This window comes from Myxine glutinosa, chromosome 3 (genome assembly GCF_964187855.1).
Source record: "Myxine glutinosa chromosome 3, kmMyxGlut1.1, whole genome shotgun sequence".
In the NCBI taxonomy this organism is placed as follows: Eukaryota; Metazoa; Chordata; class Myxini; order Myxiniformes; family Myxinidae; genus Myxine; species Myxine glutinosa.
This window is the reverse complement of record NC_136263.1, coordinates 2,278,760-2,300,344: the sequence shown is the minus strand read 5'-3', so window position 1 is coordinate 2,300,344 and position 21,585 is coordinate 2,278,760. Positions and strand designations below refer to the sequence as shown.

Below are 21,585 nucleotides of genomic sequence, written 5' to 3'. Positions count from 1 at the left end.
GTCGGCCTGGAAGGTCTGGGAATCACTGGAATTTCCCGTGCTGCCATCGAGTGAAGGGATTCGGGACGCAAGATGGAGTGATCTCATTAAGTCTGCGTTAAATTTATTTTCCATAAAAACTGATAAAGGCACAAGTGTTTTATTGTTTCATTTCGTGTGATAATATTCCAAGCTTTCGCTTCTACTGTGCCAAGGATCTCTTTACGTTTTATCACCCCGTTTGTCCTTTTTTTTTTTTTTTAACCAATTATTACCCACTGAGGTGAGCATGTCCATTTACCTGCTGGATTCCCAGCGCTTCATTCCGTATCCCTGATTTGGGTTAAGTTGTTCAATGTTTTTCTTTTTATGACAGGTGTGGTTTTAAACTGTGTTCGGAACTCGGCCGTGTGCTGCACCGCTTGGGAGCGCGGGCCGACTAAACTGTTTAAATGATCAGTACACCAAGGAGTAATGCTCTGAGGAGTAATGGATACCTAGCCCAGGTTATTGAATGAGAAGAAAAGCAATGACGATTTATTTCATTTATGAACTCTTTAATATGTGAAGTTCATCGACAAACCAAACAAATTTATAAATGAGCAAGAGCGGTCGTTTCCGGTTGGTCGTCGCACTACGGCTGTGTCCTCTTTCGTTTTTACCACTCGTCCATTGCAGGTGTAACTTCGTTAACTTGGTTATTAACAGTTAGTTCAAAATGCAAACACCTGTGCGTCAGACTGTCAGCAACCCTTTTCAGAATGCTCCAAATCAAATGATCGTTCTGTTGTTCGGCCTGCTCTAGCGCTCTATGCGTGACTGTGTCAATACTGCACTTCATTGTGATAGTCATTTATGGTTTCCTCAGCTGTGTGACAGAATATTCGCGACGACTTGCTGGGCATCGGTCGGAAGCATGGAGAACACCTCCGAATGGTTCACCAAGGAGTTGTGAGGAAAGGACGTACGGGGTTGAGAGAAAAGATCAGAGACTGCACAGGTTGGCCGCCATTTGTTCATTTGTTTACTTGTTCACAGCCTGTTATCCTTGCGATCAGCGTTTCTAAATATGAGTGACTATCACTCCTCCACAATTCCCTTCGTTATAGTTAGGTATAATGTATTTTATTACCTGGTGGGTGACAGGCTATTTCTCTCAGGAATTACAACCACAGAAACGTTCTCTTATATTGTGACATTGCATTATATTGTGACATCCTTGTTCTCTCATATGACACGTAGTTCCTGCAGCCCCGAGCCAGCCAAGCTGCAGAGCGGGTCAAATGTGGGCAAGTCCTGGGGCACTCTGGTTGAGGAGGAGGAGGATGAGAAAAGGCTACAGATTCAGCAAGAGGCCAAAAAGTAAGACTTTGGATTGAAGTGCACGCTGCAAAATCTCCCACTGTCGGTGCAAGGCCATAGTCTCATGTCGTACCGTTTATTGTCATGCCTCGGTTGTCCACACAGGTACAAGAGGCGCTTGCACATGCAAGACACCATCCCAAAGAACGCAAAGGGAGAACAAAGGTAACCACGTCCTGACAAACCCCACATCACAAGGCTGTACAAGTTGACAATGCCTTTACCATTTTAAATGGAGACTACATTTTACTTTGAAATGAAGTGAGCTCCATCTTTGTGCTATTGTTTGTCCTGCCTTTATCCGCATGTTTTCACACCTGTCTGTCTGTCTGTCTGTGAACAGGATACCTCAAAGTTGTGGACAGATTCGGACAAAACTCGGTGGACAGGTTGTGTGTGTGTGACGAATATGAAACGATTAGATTTTGGTGAAGATCCGGATGTGGATCTGAGAATTTTTAAAAGTGATTTTTCACCATTGAGTGATCGGGCCAAAAACGATATATAGCATGATGTCTCAAATCGTTATGGATGTGTTACGACTAAACTTGGTGGACGAGTTGGTTAAGTGACAAGAAGAAGCCGATTCGATTTTGGTTCAGGTCCGAATCCAGGTCCGGCCTATCGGTGGGATACAAAACATAAACTGATCAGCCTGGCGGAGGTGTGCGCTCTACCGAGTGCCGTTCTAGTTGAAGCTTTATTTCTGGTTTGGAATCAAATGAAGTGTGAGATTATAATTCTCTCATGAATTTTTTCGCTCATCAGATTAATATGCACAACTGCTAAGTTTGCGTTTCAGCAAACTATAACCTGATTGGGCATTTTCCGTTTACCTATTTGAAATGATGTTTCCGCAGCACCGAGGACCAGGCATCCGGCTCGTTACATTGGGAAATGGAAACCAACGAGGACGTGTTGATGAGGCGCCAAAAGCAAATCGACTACGGCAAGAACACTGTGGCCTATGAGCGTTATATGGTGGAAGTGCCACGGTACGAGTTACGAGCGCTTTATTCTGGCTTTTGCTGTATTTATCTGTGTTGAGCCTCAGTTTCCTTGCCAAACTTGAGAATGCTCGCCGCATATTCACTGCTCCCATCCCCCAGACAACTGCGACAGCCCCACGTACATCCCCGTACTCCCAACAAGTTTCGCCAGTTCAGCCGACGCTCGTGGGACACTCAGATTAGGCTTTGGCGCCGCGCTCTTCACCTTTGGGACCCAGAACCAGCAGCCGACGATGGCATGCAGCCCATGTAAGTTTTATGAACCACATGTTCAAACATTGTGCTGGAGATGCATCTTTAAGGCCACAAAGTAAACCACCGACCCGTTCCCGTGACTTATTTATTCCACAGATGGATTAAGGCCCATGGCGGAGTTTGTATATCCATCTCACTTTAAAAAATAAAAAAAATTTATATACAGGCGCGTCGTGCGAGGCTCATGGACGAGCATTGAACGGACACTGGATGTGCTGGGCTGTGATATTCAAACGCGTGCCTCTTAGCTTTGTATGTGCGTTAGATCAAAGCCTTCACCATAAGGCGTGGTGTTTGAGCTTCCTCAATGTTCTTATTTGAGGCTGTGATGTCCTTTGACAAGCAGTGATGCAACAAAGATTGTTGATGGCTTTTGTGTTTTCAACTTAAAATCCTTGTATTGGACAAATTAATGGACAAATTGGCAGCAATTTCATTTTCAATGACATCTCATTGATTCAATGACAAACATCCAATTGTGGTGAGAAAATGTCACAACAGACATGGCAGCACACGCAAATAAAACAGGAATTTGCGTTGTTTTGGTGCTTATTTTGACACGATGCAAACTAAAATGTTCGTGCATTCGAAGATGATTCTGAATTTTTGAAACGATCGATGTTAAACTTTGCTCAACATGCTCTTCTTTTTGTTGATTACACTTTCACCCATTTAAACGTGTCTGCTTGGCATGTATTCACCAGTGAGCTGGACCTGCAGGATGATGAATTGTCTGTGAGCAGTTCTGGGGGAAGCCAGCCAGACAACGCCACCAGCTCCCAACAGGTAGGCACTTACACTACTCACAATAAGTTAGGGATATTGTGGGAGTGAGTTTATTAATTTTTATAGGGGTTAGGGTTAGGGTATTGAAATCAAGAATGCTATTTTTTCACACTCATTAATAACCATAGAATTAGGACCAACAACTTTTTTCAACATAATTAATACACAAAATCAACCACACCGAATAACCTGCCAATATCCCTCACTTATTGTGAGTAGTGTACCTAAATTCTGCGTTGAAAGATCACAGTGTTCCTATTTTAAAAAATAATTATAAGGTGTGATGATTAAAGACACTTCCACTGGGTAAGAATATGGCTTCACTTTAATAGAGCACGGCCAGGCTGGGTGGGCTCGGCACACAATGCAACCGAGCGATCTCATCGGTATATTTTAAACACGGTCACGATTTAACATGTGCAAGTGGTCACAAGGCCTCCATGTCCACGTGCTCACCAAAAAATCCTACAGTGGCTTTCCAGCCAAGAAGAACACAGAGAGAGAAGGCAAGCTCACAAACAGTCCCTCGGATGACGTTAAACAGGACGTTCCGTCTGCCGGCATTCGTTGGTGGACGTTAAATATCGCAGTGTCCTTCGTGAAGAGTAGGCGAGCTATCACCGGCGCACTGAACAAATTCCTGCCCTGACTTCCTGAGTCGGCGTGGCGGCCCAACAAGATTATGGCCTTGTAACTGCTGTGGCAGCACCAACGGTTTGCATAGGACACGGTATATGATGATGATCAGGATTTGTAATCTTAAAGTGCAGATGAGGGAAGAAGTAGAATTGGGGAAAAGAAAGCTGTTAGAAAAGTTTATGGTTGTCTTATTCTTCTTCTTTTTTCTTTCTTTTTTTAACCATAAAATTGAGGTCAGATTTAAATAAAGTAATTTCATAAATAGTGGGGAGGCTGATTTAGCCATTCAGCCTCCTCTCTTCCCCCCTGACCCCCGACCCCTCTCCAAGTAAACACCACTGGGTATTGGGGGGGGGGGGGGGGGGAGGGAGGGGCTTTGCTTCAGTAGCTTCAATGGTGGATCCTTACCTGGTTTTCATATTTTATTTTACAAATAATTTAAAGTGTTTGTGCATTTGTATGTTATTCTTTCACGGCCTAACTCGAGCACCTACAGGCGCCATCTTGTTTATTCCGATGTCCCTGTTCTCTCCTGGTGTTGTGCTTTCCTTTCTCCCCCTCTTGTCTCCTGCTCCCTTTATTATATGTTTTATGTGTTAGTGCTTACACGAGCCACGACTTAGGATAATCTATCTATAATTCCAGCAATCTCTGTGTGTATGTTTGTATGTTTGTATGTTTGTATGTTTGTATGTATGTTTGTCTGTGACCGCTGTTTCTCGACAACTACCGGTCCGATATACTTGAAACTTGCCAGGTATATTGCTGGGGACCCGAGGATGTGCCTTTTCAAGGTTTGAAATTAATCGGACAAGCAGTTACCGAGCTATGTCCAAAAAACGATTCAACCAATCAGAGAGCAGCGAGCTATCACGTGTGCCGAACGTGGCGAACAGACTCTGCCTCGGACGGCACATTTGAGAGCGTATTCATTTATTTCACGTTTGCAAACTATGTTGGCGCTATGTTGGCGTTAAACTATGTTTTAAAACTAATAAAAACTAATTTGCGATTCATCGTAACTGCGATATACGACCTTCCGGAGCTCCCGTGAGAGCGTGCGCCATTACGGATAGTAATTCAATTAAAAACATAAAAACATTGTCCCAATTCAGTCAGAGCGAAGGGCGTTGTTTTAAGCGAAGAGCGTTTTATTTTTCCCCTTAAATTCAGTCGCCGGACGGTGAAAGCTTTTTTTTGGGGGCAGCTACTGGCAGCGACGTACGGCCAATCACAGGACACGTTGTTGTGTCGACGTGCCGTGTTGTTTTCCCTCGCGGTTTGGAATGTTTTTCCTTTTCATTTCTTTTCTCTTCCTTACGGAAGTACGGGCATTTCCTTAAATTTGCGATTCTTTCGCTTTCCTGCGCGTTTGGGCACGCTATGGCGATTTCTTTACCAAACTCCGAAGCCGTTCGCTTTGGACCAAACCATTTCATGTAAATAGAGGGGGGGGGGGGGATTGTCACCGTACTCGCAAGCCGTTCGCTTTGGACCAAACCATTTCATGTAAATAGAGGGGGGGGATATAATTTTAGATATAGATATAGTACGGGCATGCCCTAGTAATGATAATAATAATACATACCCATGGCATGACTAGTTCCAAAGGGCTTTCACAAGGCCAGCATTTGCAACAGACGAAACAAACAATATAATATTGTGTTACGTGTTCCTCCCCGACCTCCTGCTCTCGGTATACCTCCGAACCCCGGGAGGAATCACGGCAGAAAAATATATATTTCCGTGTCAAAATCAATAAGGAAACAACACCAATGATTATGAACAAACCAATGATATATTATAAATCACACAGGAATAACATTACCACCAATGACAATTAAGAGTGCACTTTCTATTCCATCAGCTAACATGCATAAAGTAACTCACAGGGTTCCAAGTGAGTGGAAAGAACCTTCCCCAATGTCTCTATATTCCCGTCTTCGAGCTCAGAGTTGGTCCCCTCCAGTGATCAACGGAACGATGTCGACTCGAAACCAGAATCTCGTTCCGAGGGCAGGCACAGACACGCCGCCCAAAACGGCACCAAGGCGCACGCGGCCCAGAGCGGAGAAAAGGGTCACTTTCACTGTTCACGGGAGGCGATCCGCAAAGTAATCGTCAGAAGCCTCGGTGCACACACACACCACAGATACGTCTGAACGCGGTGGAAACGGTTGACGAAGCAAGGAAGGTTCGCGGACGGCTCGTACTTGAGACGTAATCACACGACGATGGTTCCTCCGAATCAGAGGCCTGCGACACGCAGGTTTGATCAGTCACAGCGATAACAACTCTATCGCGGAATCCCTTTCCAGGAAACCCGAAGTTCACTCGTGTCTCTTGCTCGACAACGTTCGATCCAGAACGCAAAGCAACCAGCTTCTTCTCCGACTTTTCTCACCGCCTCCTCTTCTTCACCTCCTTGTCTTCCGGTTCGGGTTCCTGTCTCATTTTAAGGTAACCTTTTTAACTTTTAATAACTGTTCATAAACAATAAACCTTTGCAAGACAATAATAGTACGTAGAATCAGAAATCTTTCAAGTGGAGGAAAACCACAACAGCGGAAGTGACGAATCCGTAACAATTGTCGTGTGATTCCCCAGGTGAACACAGGGATCACGAATAGCCAAAGCAAGCTTCAACTCCAAGGCGTTGATCAAATGCGGATTTTATATTCTGTGGGGGAAGAAAGGGGAGGGGAAGATGAAGCTTACCTGTTGTCCGCCGGGAGTACCAAAGCCTGCATAGAAAATAGCTCAAACAAAACGGGTTCAAATGTACAAAAATAAACGGGTTTATTTAAAATGAAATGCCAGGACAAAGAAAAGCGCGACGGTGAAACTAAAGTCCTATTCGGGACATCCCACACCAGACACAAATCACAACAAACTGTTCAATGGAATACTTCAATACTGGAATGGAATTCAATGGAATTCAACACTGGAATTCAATGGAATACTTCAATACTTCAATGGAATACTTCAAAATATTCAATGGAATACTGCTCTACCCTCTGGGCTGGTGCTCCTGCCTCACACCTAGCTCGTCTTCACGCTGTTGAAACCAAAGCATTCAGAATCATTGGAATCTCCCGCGATGAAGCTAACCCCAAGGGCCTCTCACTCACTCACCGCAGGCAGGTTGGTGGTCTTTCCGTCTTCTACCGACTCCTCTCTGGCCTTGCACCCCCAGCTCTCTCTGGGCTCTGTCCCGCAAATATTCCTACAGGTCGCACAAGATCTGCCTGCAACCCTCTTATGGTTAAACTGCCAAAATCAAGACTCTCTGCTCACATTCACTCCTTCATTCCTCTTTTCTCCCGCTTCTGGAACAAACTCCCTCACTCTCTTCAATCCCACTCCACCCTCCAGGTCTTTAAAACAGCTGTTCACCACCATCTCTTATCTTCCCCCATCCAAAACCTTGATCTTTTCTACCCCTGCTAATTTCACCCCAATTCCACTTTTTTGAAATACCGACTTCTGTCCTGGAAGTCCTTGGTGTCCTTTTTGTTTTATACTTCTCCCCCCCCCCCCCCCCCTTCCCACGCCTCCTCCCCCCAAGCCCTCTCCCTTCCACACATCTCCCTGGTCTCAAATGTTGTGTTTGTGTGCTTCCCCTTCTCTCTCCATCTTGTCTTCCGCTCCCTCTTTTTATATATTTTGTTTGTCTGGTTGATTTGTTTGTGAAGTAAATGTTAGCTCTTTCACGAGCCTCGATTCAGTATACAAAAAACAAAACAAAAAAAAACACAACACAACATGCATTTTAAGGCCATTTTCCACCATTTTGAATTTGACTGCCATATTGAAATTGCCATATTGCCATATTGAAAACTGCCATATTGAAAACTGCCATAATTTTTTTTTTTAATTGAAATTAATTGTTTTTTAACTCCTTGGTATTGAAATTATGGGTACTAGGGCATGCCCGTACTATATATAAGCTAGGACGTGCCCGTACGTGGGTGCCCGTTCCTTGCCAAAAAAAAAAAAAAAAAAAAATTTGTGTAGGGGTGTGTGTGTGTAAACATCCTAGGGCGTGCCCGTACGTGGGTGCAAAAAAACATGCGTGCAAACAACAACAAAAAAAAACTTTGAAACCACGTGGCAGTAACGACCACAGAACCCCCCCCCCCCTCTATTTACATGAATGGTTTGGTCCATTCGCAACGACCACAGAACCCCCCCCTCTATTTACATGCAATGGTTTGGTCCAAAGCGAACGGCTTGCAGTGTTTGGTAAAGAAATCGCCATAGCTCGGTAACTACTTGTCCGATTAATTTCAAACCTTGAAAAGGCACATCCTCGGGTCCCCAGCAATATACCTGGCAAGTTTCAAGTATATCGGACCGGTAGTTGTCGAGAAACAGCGGTCACAGACAAACATACACACATACACACATACAAACACACAGAGATTACTGGAATTATAGATAGATTATCATTAATTTGGACCTCATACTGTGTTCAGAATACTAGTTTTAATGGAATTTATATATTTTGGCGGCCATCTTGGATTTGACACCCTTAATCCGTTTAAAAAAATTAACAACCTATTTTTTTGAACATGTGACACCCCAAAGACAAGGAATCAAGTGGAATTTTGCTTTTAACAAAAAAAAAACACGACAGCCATTTTTAAGACATAGCAGCCTACACTATTAATCGAGATGAAACATAAACAGTGGGCTGACATCGAACGCAGGCAGACGCATATCCAATATCACCCACCGATGCAGACATTGTACAACAGAGCTCGTTTCGTCCCACCCTGCACAATAACGTGGGGTATAATTAGCAGTGTAGGTAGATCCTAGACTCGTGGAGGTAGATCCTAGGCTCGTGGAGGTGTATCATAGACTCGTGGAGGTGTTGGTGAACTCGACCTTGACCAGATGCTGGTGTCTGTTGGCAAGATTGTGACACTCACCGTCCAATTGCAGCCACGTCTGCAGGCATTCACGATATTTACTCCATCTAAGAGGCGTAAACGGCGAAGTTATGTCATTCACGACGTGTTCAAAGTGCATGAAACACTTTAAACGCGATTTTCCCGAGGCCATGACTAAACATTCAGCGCGACATGGGCGCTGCCATTTTGTATGTCATGTGACCCAAGCAAGTGTTCTGATAGGCCTAGATTCAAAATTAGTGCCTTCGATGCAAGACAAAGTAGTGCGACATAAACGCGTGGAAAACTTTCAAACTGGCAGGATCTGTAAGTTAAACTTTTTGTATGTGCAACAACTCGGCACGTACTCAGATTATCAGTGATTATTTTTTAGTCTCTCTGACCTCGGAACGGGATTGAACGATACACGGTCAGCTTGAGGCCTATTGTTAACCCCCTTGCCCGCATTTCTTCTTCCACCATCTTTAGCCAAGTCTTTCTCGGTCTTCCCCGGCCTCTACTTCCTTCTACATTCATTTCCATCACTCTTCTCAACCAGTCACTTTCATCCTTCCTCAACACATGACCAAACCATCTCAACCGGTTCCTCTTCACAGCATCAATCACAGTCTCTATTCCCATCATCTTTCGCAATTCATCATTTGTCTTCCTCTCTCTCAACGATACTCCGCACATCCACCGAACCATTCGCATTTCCACCCTTTCCAGCCTTCGTTGCTGCTCTACGTTCATTACCCATGCCTCGCTCCCATAAATCATAACACTTTTCACACATGCAGCATACACCTTTCCCTTCAGCTTCAACGACACTCCCCTCCTCATCAGCACGCCACTCAGTTCCTGAAACTTCTTCCATGCACATCTCACTCCAGCAACCGTTGCCGAGTCTGATCCACCTTCTCCATTCAGCATGTCTCCGAGGTGGCAAAATGTTTTCACACCTTCCAGCTTCACGCCGTCTCCAAGATCCAACTCAACATTTCCTCCATCTGCAGCTCCCTCTGTGCACACCTTACACTTGAATGTAGCTGCCACACTGGTTAATGACCCTCTCAGACCACTACATTTTTGATGAACCCACTCAGCGCACATTGTACATTGAATGGAGTTCACTCCGACACCCTTCATGCACACAGCACATGGCCACTTCCCAGTTCTTTCCACCTCACCACATGCTTTACCACTTGCCATCACCTTCGCCTTTCCGATATTCACCTTCAGACCTTTTGTCTCCATACATTCCTTCCACTTGTTCATCTTTTCCTTCAGTCCATCCATACTTTCCGCAATCAACACCAGATCATCTGCATACAACAACTCCCACGGTAAACCCTCCTTTACGTTCTGAGCCAGCACCTCCATCACAGCTACAAATAGTAGTGGACTTAGTACCGACCCCTGATGCACTTCCACCTTCACCTCAAACTCACCACTGTTCCCGTCCTTCGTCCTTACAGCTGTGCGCGCTATTTTGTACATTGCCATCACTACTCTGATCAACCATTCCTCCACTTCTAACTTCCTCATTGCCCATGTCAATACTTCGCGTGGATCCCTATCGAATGCTTTCTCCAGATCAACAAACCCAAGAAACAACTTCTTCCTCTTATAATAATCCTGCAACTGCCTCACAATAAAGAGCGCGCCTGTCGTTCCTCTTCCTGGCATAAATCCAAACTGCATTTCGTCGATCTTCACCTTCTTCCTTATCCTCCTCTCCAACACCCTTTCCAATACCTACATTCCATGCTCCAATAACTTTATCGCTCGATACGAGCCACAGTCCAGAGGGTCACCTTTCCCCTTGTATAGAGAGACGAGGGTACTCAGTTCCCAATCCACTGGAATGCGGCCTTCTTTCACCACCAGATTACAGATCTCTGTCATTCTCTTCACACCCCAACTTCCTGCTGCCTTCAACATATCTCCCACAACTCCCGTCGGCCCTCCCGCTTTTCTACTCTTCATTGCTTTTATCGCTTCCTCAACTTCCTTCTCAGTTATCTTCTCTGCCGGTCTAAAACTGGGTTACTCTCTATGTTGCCATCCCATTCATTCTCTGTATTCAACAGCATTTCCATATATCTTTTCCATCTTCCTTTAATTCCATCTGGGTCCACAATGATTTGTCCCACTTCATCCTTCAAGCAACTCACCCCCATTGCATCACACCTCTCTTTCGCTATGAATGAATGAATGATCGTTTTAAGGCCATTTTCCCCGCTAGAGCGGGGGTTAGCCTTGCGGGCCCCATGACAATCGTGGTTCCCTTTTTGAGGCTAATGTTTTTATGGCCGGATGCCTTTCCTGACGCCAACCCTTAGTCGCCTCTTACGATGCGCAGGGATATGGTGTACCTATTCTAAACCGGGGTACACACCGGGATCATTCACCCCAGCAAGCTGGTACTCAATTTGCCGACCTCGGAAGGATGACAGGCTGAGTAAACCCCCTGGCGTTAATTCAGCGATCGACCGGGATTCGAACCCAGGATCCTAGGATCCCAAGCCGGCACCCTAACCGCTTAGCCAACACCAGGTTGCTATCTGCTTTGCAATCCTGAATACCGCTCTCTGACCCTCTTCCGAATCCAAGCGTTCTCTGAACATTTTCCTACATGCCTCCTGCGCCTTTGCTACCTCTTTCTTTGCAGCCTTCCTGGCTGCCTTATAACTTTCATGCTCTGCCTTTTCTGCTCCCGTACCCTTCGCCTTCTGCCACTCCTTGAACTTCTTCCTCTTCTCGTCAATCCTCTTTCCAACTTCATCATCCCACTACCATGTTTCCGAGTGCCTCGGTGGTCCTTTTGTCCAACAACATACCTCACCAACGGCTCCCAACAGACTATCTTTCATTGACATCCAACCACGTTCAAGCTCAACCACATCATCCTCTACCATACTCAGCCTCTCTTTTAATGCCTCCCTTACTGTCACCTCTTTCAACCTCCACACCGTCACAGCAGACACGAATCACAAACGAGGGATAAAATTACTGGATAAATAAAAACGTGTGGTTTATCATGCACTTGGTTCCGATCACTGGTGGGATCTCGTCAGGGTCTGCGAACAGGTCCGGAGGTCCGTGCGCGGGAACACACCCAGTCGGCCTCGATGCGCCCTTTCACGCTGCAGCGCTCGTACACTCGTCGTTTGCACGGAGAACCGCAGTTCCTGCAGCCTCTGTACGTCTCTGATGGCGTCTCTGAACACAACACGTTCAATGCGATCGCTTCCTGGAGCCATTTGTCCACGCACAACCGTCTTCCCCCAGAGTCCGGAACCAAGAGGAGAGAGTCGAGGGCAGAGGAAGGCGTGAGGGGGGACAGAGAGAGAGAGACAGAAAAAATGTCGGTCCGAGAGTTCTTTTATTGACCGTCTCGTGACGTCATCTGTGCCTCTCCACCAATGCCTGCAGGCCACCACTGCATGCTCGGCTCTCCACCAATCCACACGGTCCGCTTCTGACGTCATTGGTCGAACCTTGCCAATCAGCGAGTTCCTTCTTGCTCCGGCCTTCCTGTTGCTCAACTCCCACCCAATCACTGCCCTTCTCGGCGTGGCTCGGCCTGCTTGACCAATGTCTGTCTGCCAGGCGGGATGGTTAGCCCTAGTGCTTGATGCCCGGCTTCTGGCTGGTTTTTATCGTTATTTAGTGTAGTTTAATGGCAATTCTAACTAGTGTCTATGGTGCGTTGCCATAAAGGCCAAAGGATAGATCACAGAGGTTTGAACAGGGAAGTAGTTAACATAATCCCTATAACTAGTTAACATGCCCCATTCCTCGTAATGGGGACGAAGATACACCTTAATCCGACATCCGGGCTAAACAGGTCCTCTAGTTATTACATGGTGGTGCTTATTACATCTTGGTCTTCACGACAGTCGGAGCATGTTACGTACACAAATCTACTCGACTCTACATATCACTACCCCACTGACATACCAATATTAATGACTGGTGATAAGAAGACAAGATCCTGCTTTTCAAATCCTAAAAACTTGGTTTTGACTCGGGTTAAAATCGGTGCCTCAGTTTACACGCACCTGCAAATGGAGTATGAAATGTTGACCTTCTTCAACCAGTACAGGTGCCATGCATGGCTACAGCTTCCTCCACCAGGATGTTTATTAACTCGTCGTGATACGGAATTCTAGCCTGAGTTTCTGTCTCAAAAAATGTTCATGCCAAACACCGCTGCTGTAAAGCGACCACCTCATGAAATTTCGTACGTGCTAATATGGTGGTGCTGCCTTCCATAAGCTGGCATGACGTCACCACAAACAGCCTGGCGGGAGACTGGTCTTACAATGGTTTCCATGAAATTAATGAATTTAATAACAGCATAATGAATGTCTAACGTTCACTGGTAGAAATCGAAATTTGATATTTGAGAGTATGGATATAGTGTGCTCCAGTTAATGTTTGATATCGTGCGTACGAGTTTGTACCATTGAAAAGCAAATTCTTCAGTCAAGTGGGGGGGGGAGGGTAGGCCGGGATTGGAGGAGGAAGAAAAGGGAGCACCGTGAGGATCTCGTTCGTGAAAACAGGTGCAGTTGGTTTATGGTTCGGTAGATGAATGTGATTTCTGTCCTAACTTCCTGAGTCGGAGTGGTGCCCGACTACGATTGTAGCCTAGTAACTGCTTCACAGCACCAATGCTCTGCATGGGGCATTTTAAATGATCGATGATGATGAGCATGGGTTACCCCCCTCCTTCCCTCCTTTCCAGCTTGGCACAGGGTTTTTTTGGTCCGATGCCAACATGTAATCTTCATACATAAATCATTAATGACGGATAATGAAATGACTGCGGCCTTGCATCGAAATGAGATTTTGCTATTACGTCGCATCATTCGGTTTGTCAGTGATGAGGTAATGATGGTTCTTGCAAAAGGTACGGAGTGTGTAAAGTGTTGGGCACAGACAGGACATCCTCTGAATTTTCGAAGTGCACATGGGCCTATCGTTGATCCTGTTCCCTTAAATTGCGGTCGTGTCATCCGCAGGTTTGTGAGGAATCTCCGGACGAAGCGGGCATCGACTTGAAGCCGCCGACCTCCCCGAAGTCCTTTTGATGGGACGAAGACGGCGGGTGCGGTCCCGTGTCTACGGCCGGCTCGCCGAGCCCATCGGAAGCCGGTGCATTGTCGCAACCTTCGTTTGTGATGCGGCCGATCATTTTTGGAGTCGGCGACCGGCTCTTTGAGACCTTTGGCTTCCATTTCATGGCATAATCTTCCTTGTTGATCCTCTTCTTTCATTAGCATTTTATTGCTTTGGGCCTGATAGGAGGGGCTTGAGGGACGTACATTTGGGAATACAGTATGTTTAAGCATGACCACATGTCACATTCTGAAGGGAAGGGAGGGGGAATCAGGGTGGGGTACCATTTTTGTAACTGCTATGAGCACATGTCACATTCTGGAGGGAGGGGGGTGGGGGGGATCAGGGCAGGGTACCATTTTTGTAACTGCTATGAGCACATGTCACATTCTGGAGGGAGGGGGGTGGGGGGGATCAGGGCAGGGTACCATTTTTGTAACTGCTATGAGCACATGTCACATTCTGGAGGGAGGGGGGTGGGGGGGATCAGGGCAGGGTACCATTTTTGTAACTGCTATGAGCACATGTCACATTCTGGAGGGAGGGGGGTGGGGGGGATCAGGGCAGGGTACCATTTTTGTAACTGCTATGACCACTTGTTGTTGTTTTAATTTTCAATACAACCAGTCCATGAAATATATCGGTTATAACAAGATTCTTCCGCATTGATCTGTACATAAAGCCACCACATCCACGTTCCACATCCAGAGAAGCTCTGCAAATCTTTATCATTTAAATGTTAGTTGTAAAATGTATCGACAAGATAACATGACCTTTCATATTGCAGGTAAGTTTAGGAATCCATAAACTTGGTGAGACCCTGAACCTTCGCGTTGAAGAGGCAGGGAGCGAAAGGGAGACTATGACGTATATATGGGACATTAGAACCTCACTGCACTGGGATATTCCATGTTCATTACATTTGATTCATTTTTAATAGTCCGTGAGCTCTTTGGAGATGCGGAATGATATAAATGTGGGACCTCAGAAACCAAACAGTACTCGCATAGTCCTGTGATCTGGAAAGACCTTGACGTAGGAAAAAAAGAAAAACCCAGCAGGTATGGCTATAAACTTGGACATGCTTCCAGGATGGTTCATTTCCTAATTAAGGAATTCTTCTGGATGTACATAGCATTCACAGATGCATGTAATATATGGATACGTTTTGGGCATTTAATAGTTGTGAAATGTATTATTAACAGTAAATGACAAATCTCATTTGGATTGACATTGCCATGCTCCACTTGAGACTTTTCCAATGCCATGATAACTTTGTGAATATTCAATGTTTACAGTTTGTTGCATGTTTTGTTTTTTATTATTCTGTACAAAATGTATGAAGTGTGAAATGTTCTGAACCTTATTTTATTAAAGTGATTAGAGGAAACAAGATGTGACTGTGCTTGAAAATCTGCAACGGAGTGGTGATCCACCTGCGAGGGTTTCACTCTGAGCAAAATAGGAGTGGTGATCCACCTGCCAGGGTTTCACGCTGAGCAAAATAGGAGTGGAGATCCACCTTCCAGGGGTTCACTCTGAGCAAAATAGGAGTGGTGATCCACCTGCGAGGGTTTCACTCTGAGCAAAATAGGAGTGGTGATCCACCTGCCAGGGTTTCACGCTGAGCAAAATAGGAGTGGAGATCCACCTTCCAGGGGTTCACTCTGAGCAAAATAGGAGTGGAGATCCACCTGCCAGGGTTTCACGCTGAGCAAAATAGGAGTGGTGACCCACCTACCAGGGTTTCACTCTGAGCAGCAACGGAGTGGTGACCCACCTGCTTGGGTTTCACTCTGAGCAAAATAGGAGTGGTGACCCACCTGCTAGGGTTTCACTCTGAGCAAAATAGGAGTGGTGATCCACCTGCTGGGGTTTCACTCTGAGCAACAATGGAGTGGTGACCCACCTGCTGAGGTTTCACTCTGAGCAACAATGGAGTGGAGATCCACCTTCCAGGGGTTCACTCTGAGCAAAATAGGAGTGGTGACCCACCTGCTAGGATTTCACTCTGAGCAAAACAGGAGTGGTGATCCACCTGCCAGGGTTTCACGCTGAGCAAAATAGGAGTGGTGACCCACCTACCAGGGTTTCACTCTGAGCAACAACGGAGTGGTGACCCACCTACCAGGGTTTCACTCTGAGCAACAACGGAGTGGTGACCCACCTGCTTGGGTTTCACTCTGAGCAAAATAGGAGTGGTGACCCACCTACCAGGGTTTCACTCTGAGCAAAAAAGGAGTGGTGACCTGCTAGGGTTTCACTCTGAGCAAAAAAGGAGTGGTGACCCACCTGCTCGGGTTTCACTCTGAGCAAAGTAGGAGTGGTGATCCACCTGCCAGGGTTTCACGCTGAGCAACAACGGAGTGGTGACCCACCTGCTTGGGTTTTACTCTGAGCAAAATAGGAGTGGTGATCCACCTGCCAGGGTTTCACGCTGAGCAAAATAGGAGTGGTGACCCACCTACCAGGGTTTCACTCTGAGCAACAACGGAGTGGTGACCCACCTGCTTGGGTTTTACTCTGAGCAAAATAGGAGTGGTGATCCACCTGCCAGGGTTTCACTCTGAGCAAAAAAGGAGTGGTGACCCACCTGCTAGGGTTTCACTCTGACAAAAAGGGAGTGGTGACCCACCTGCTAGGGTTTCACTCTGAGCAAAAAAGGAGTGGTGATCCACTTGCTGGGGTTTCACTCTGAGCAACAACGGAGTGGTGACCCACCTGACAGGGTTTCACTCTGAGCAAAATAGGAGTGGTGATCCACCTGCTGGGGTTTCACTCTGAGCAAAATAGGAGTGGTGATCCACCTGCTTGGTTTTCACTCTGAGCAACAACGGAGTGGTGACCCACCTGCTGGCGATTCACTCTGAGCAAAATAGGAGTGGTGACCCACCTGCCAGGGTTTCACTCTGAGCAACAACGGAGTGGTGACCCACCTGCCAGGGTTTCACTCTGAGCAACAACGGAGTGGTGACCCACCTGCCAAGGTTTCACTCTGAGCAACAACGGAGTGGTGACCCACCTGCCAGGGTTTCACTCTGAGCAACAACGGAGTGGTGTCCCATCTTCTAGGGTTTCACTCTGAGCAACAACAACCGCTTCGGCTGAGGCTGAACAGATCCTCGGGATGCAGAGATTAGTCCAACAATAGCCCAACTATTCGTACTTTGCGGTGTTGGTCTGAGAATGTTTTTAAATCGTCTCAGAAACCAGCTGGACAGGCCAGGTTGACTGAAGATGATTTGGGCAAACATTTATAGTTTATTGCGGGTGGTGGTAACTCACCGACCCTTCAACTCCACAATCTTTAACATGGGATGTGGTCGTGTGGAGGACTGACACCTCAAATCACTCGCACGCGACACCACTTGACCTCAGACAAACGAGACGCCACTGCATAGTTTCTCACTAACACCTGAATCCCGAAATAACCCCTATAATCACCATGGTTGAAGCGATAGTTTCTCACTAACACCTGAATCCTAAATAACCCATATAATCACCATGGTTGAAGCGATAGTTTCTCACTCACACCTGAATCCTAAATAACCCATATAATCACCATGGTTGAAGTTATAGTTTTCCACTAACACCTGAACCCCTTCCTGTATCATCTTTGTCCAGTTTCCCTCTCACCTCAACTTGCGACCCTGTGTGGTCGCCTGAGATCGACCTGTAACACCGACTCATATTTACCTTGAAACGGAACCCCATAAGAGTACACATGCAGTGTAACAAGCCATATTAGTCACCTTCCTTGTGTAATTTCGCCGGAATTTCTTGGAGTAGCAAACCTATAGATTTTTGAGAAGTTTAGGATCTATTTAAATTAAAAAATGATGTTTCAGATTTTTTCAATCTGTTGGTTGCCATGGAAACAGCAGATTTGGGGTGAAAATCACTTTTTTCTAAATTTAAATTTAAAGAATTCTTAAACAATACAAGATAACCAACTGATGATGGATTACACTTAAATAGCTAACAATGGATTTTATAAGATCATGAAATGTTGCATTTTAACTGTTGGTTGCCATGGTAACAGTAGTTTTGGGGTAAAAACGCTTTTGGGGTAAAAATCTGAAACATGGATTTTCTGTTTTGAGCGAATGAATTTTTATTATATTTGCAGGACCAACGACAGGATGGATAAATGCACCAATTACAAACGCTCGCTACAAGCTCACATAAACTCGTATGTGGCACTCTCTGAAATGGCAATCGAAGAATTCTTCAAGAACAATCCGCATCTCAAGGAAGTGTGCGTTGTTGCAACAGATAAGGTTCAAACTGCTTGTGGAGAACATGACAAAGCCCTGAAAGCTGAATCAGTGAAGAAAGCCAGCAACTGCCTGCTCCAAGTCATCATCGATGCGAACTTGGTAGAGAGACTTCATGAATGGGAGACCAGCCGCTCAAAGAATGCCACGTTTAAGGCCATGATGAACTACCTTCACAGAGTAGAGGTGATTCTGCATTTCGTTGCAGCTTCATGGAATGCTGACTTAAACCTTCATCTTCAAGCCGGGGAAGAACTCAGCAAGATATTTTTCGCCATGGACAGAATCAAGTACAAGCGGCTCTGGCCAAGATACATATCTGACATGTATGCGCTGAAGTCCAGCCATCCAGAGACATGGAGGGAGCTCGAAGCAGGCAATATCTCAGTCACCAAGACTACTATCCCATTTGTATCGATTGGAGCATACCACACTGTTGAGCATCTGAACAGATTGCTGAAGGTTCACTCAGGTCTGATTGGCATATCAAATAATGCAAATGCCAGACAACGATTCTTTTTGGCTGCACCGGAACTGTCACGTCTGTCTTGCGAGTTTAAGGGACGGTTTGGACTCAAGGAAAGTGAGATTAGTGAGCACCATGGCCTTTCTCCAAGTGTCATCAAGCGTGAACACAATGCAATTGACCGAATCAAGACTGCCATACTTAGTCATGGGAATCCATTTGAAGTTGAGGGTAACCAGCTCTTCAATGTCATCACCCATGCTTATGTGCCAGAAGAATTTGTACCACAGATACTGAATATTGATGAAACAGGACAGAAGCTCTATGAAGAGTTTGTTGCTGAACGGATCAATGGTGATGTCAGCCTCTGGGCGCCAGTGAAGAAGGAGAAGAACAGAATGTACAAGTCTGGCAATGCAACACTAGCAATCAAGATTAGGGACAAGACAGTGGATCTAAAAGAAACCAAAGATTTGTATGGTAGACTGATGCTGCTCTCCAGATCCAGCAGGGATGTGAACCAAAAGGACGCAATTGGCAACTTTGAGTTCACTGTGACACCGAGGGCCCTGTTTGCACCAGACGGTAGCTTACTTTCTTGCACAGACAAGTCAAAGCTTATCCACATCTTGGAGAAGTTTGCCAACAAGGCACAGTCTTCTCCAGAAGATGAGCTTGATGCCACACACATGGCACCAGTGTCCACTGATCTTGCAACCGATGGCAGTACATGCACTGGCAAGAAGCTCACAGTCATAGATGGAATGGTTGTTGTCCAGAAAATGACCAAGAAACCAGCAACGGTGGTGACTGTGAAGGATCTCAGTGAATGTTTCAATGATAGGGTGTCGAGTCTGACCAGGGGCTTCGAACACATAATACTTGTTTTTGATACATACAAGCAAGATTCCCTCAAGAGCACAACCAGAGCCAAACGACGTCATGGAAAGGCACCTGTCCAGTATCAGGTCAAGGATGATACCAGTATCAAACACATCACGATGAACCGATTTCTGTCTCATGATCAAACCAAGGCTGATTTGACGGACTACCTGGCAGAGAAAACTCTAGAATACAACCGTGATTCAACCAAGGTGGTAGTTGTCTCAGCATCTGGTCGGACGTCAAGCAACAGGAGTCTTCAATTTGAGGCAGATAACCATGAGGAGGCCGACACGCTGATGATCAAGCAAGCAATAGCCGCATCACAGCAACATAAGGGAGATGTTGAGGTGACGATATTCTCACCTGATACAGATGTCCTAGTTCTTGCAATAGCAAACTATCATCTGCTGCCAAGACACACATCTATCTCAATGGCATCTAGTGTTATCCAAATTGAGCCAATCTGGAAGGCCCTTGGTGAGGAGAGAGCCCAGGCATTGCCAACTTTTCACGCTTTCACGGGTGCCGATAATACTGGGCGGTTCGCTAGACTTGGAAAGGCAAAGTGGTTCCAGTGCTATCTGAAGGCCGATGACGACATAGTAGCTGCCTTTGCTACGCTCTGTACGGATGCTGAACTGCCAGAGGACCTGTACACAACTTTAGCTAGATTTGTCTGCTCAGCTTATTGTCCAAAAGGTGTCAATATTTCCAGCATCCCTGAACTTCGGTGGCATCTCTTCTGTAAGAACATGGCTGAGAACGACAGGCTACCACCAACTGTTGGTGCTCTGAGACAGCATATCATGCGGGTGCATATCCAGGCATATGTGTGGGGTCAATCAGCCATTTCTCAGCAAACATTTCTCGATCCATTGAAGAATGGATACCACAAGGACACGTGTGATCAACTCAAACCGACTACCACAGACATTCTCCCTGCACCAAAGGCAATTATCGAGATGGTAAGGTGCCAGTGCAAGACTGAATGTTCATCACAGAGATGTTCCTGCCGGGCCAAGAACCTAACATGCACTGATCTTTGCATGTGCAGCACTTCGTGTGAGAATGACGAGGACTCAAACATTGAAAGGCAGGACCACGATAGCGATGATGACGATGGCAATGATGAGTGACATTGGAGTCAGTGATGCCATACCTGCTTTTGGCAAATTAGCATAATTACTTGGCAGCTGTTTTAACGACGACATTAGAGTCGTTCTTCTAAAGTAGAATACGTAGCATCGAGTAGATAGTTGAAACTCTAAACCAGCATTGGACAACAGTCTGGCTCAATGATTGAGTGTTGTTTGTTTTACGAATAATGCAACTGCTCCGGCCTATCGGCTTATCGGAACGTTCTCGGCATCATGCAATAATCATGTTACTACTATTATTTCAATACATACAGACTTGGCATTTAATATGGAATTTTTTTTTGTGGGGATGAACTTACTTTTCAAGATGACTTAGAACCAAAAGTTCATTGGAATTATGTTGAAATTATTCTAGATTTTGTTAATGTGACCTTTAAAAGAAACAAAAACCACATTTGACATTTCGAAGCAAATAAATTGATCCTTGAAAGTGATGTAAACTGCTATCGAACTCAATTCATGGACAGTACTGTGTTAAACTTCTGTACGTTTTCCAGAAGTATCTCGTCATGTATCCATGTATCGCCCCGTCCCATCCCGTCCCGTCTCGCCCCGTCCCGTCTAAGGTCTAACCCCGCGCCGCCCCATCCCATCCTATACCGTCTCGCCCCGTCTCGTCTAACCCCGACCCGCCCCATCCCATACCGTCTCGCCCCACCCCGCGCCGTCCCATCCCATCCCATCTCGCCCCGCGCCGTCCCATCCCGTCTCGCCCCGTCCCGTCTAACCCCGCCCCATCCC

General features: G+C 45.9%; 1 protein-coding gene across 2 annotated transcripts in view; it reads left to right on the top strand.

Annotated features, from left to right (window-relative positions):
- The window catches only part of LOC137423827 (histone RNA hairpin-binding protein), a 28,977-nt gene extending 13,525 nt beyond the window's left edge, over positions 1–15,452 (top strand). Inside the window, exons 3-10 of one of the 2 annotated variants that reach the window (XM_078773686.1) lie at positions 848–979; positions 1,222–1,341; positions 1,447–1,506; positions 2,202–2,336; positions 2,451–2,600; positions 3,311–3,392; positions 13,963–14,555; positions 14,622–15,452. In XM_078773686.1, the coding sequence (XP_078629812.1) occupies positions 848–979; positions 1,222–1,341; positions 1,447–1,506; positions 2,202–2,336; positions 2,451–2,600; positions 3,311–3,392; positions 13,963–14,031 (748 nt within the window). In that variant the 3' untranslated portion in view covers positions 14,032–14,555; positions 14,622–15,452. The remainder of the gene's footprint in view (positions 1–847; positions 980–1,221; positions 1,342–1,446; positions 1,507–2,201; positions 2,337–2,450; positions 2,601–3,310; positions 3,393–13,962; positions 14,556–14,621) is intronic. The other variant, XM_068111360.2, reaches the window with a different exon arrangement.
- The last annotated feature ends 6,133 nt before the right edge of the window (positions 15,453–21,585 follow it).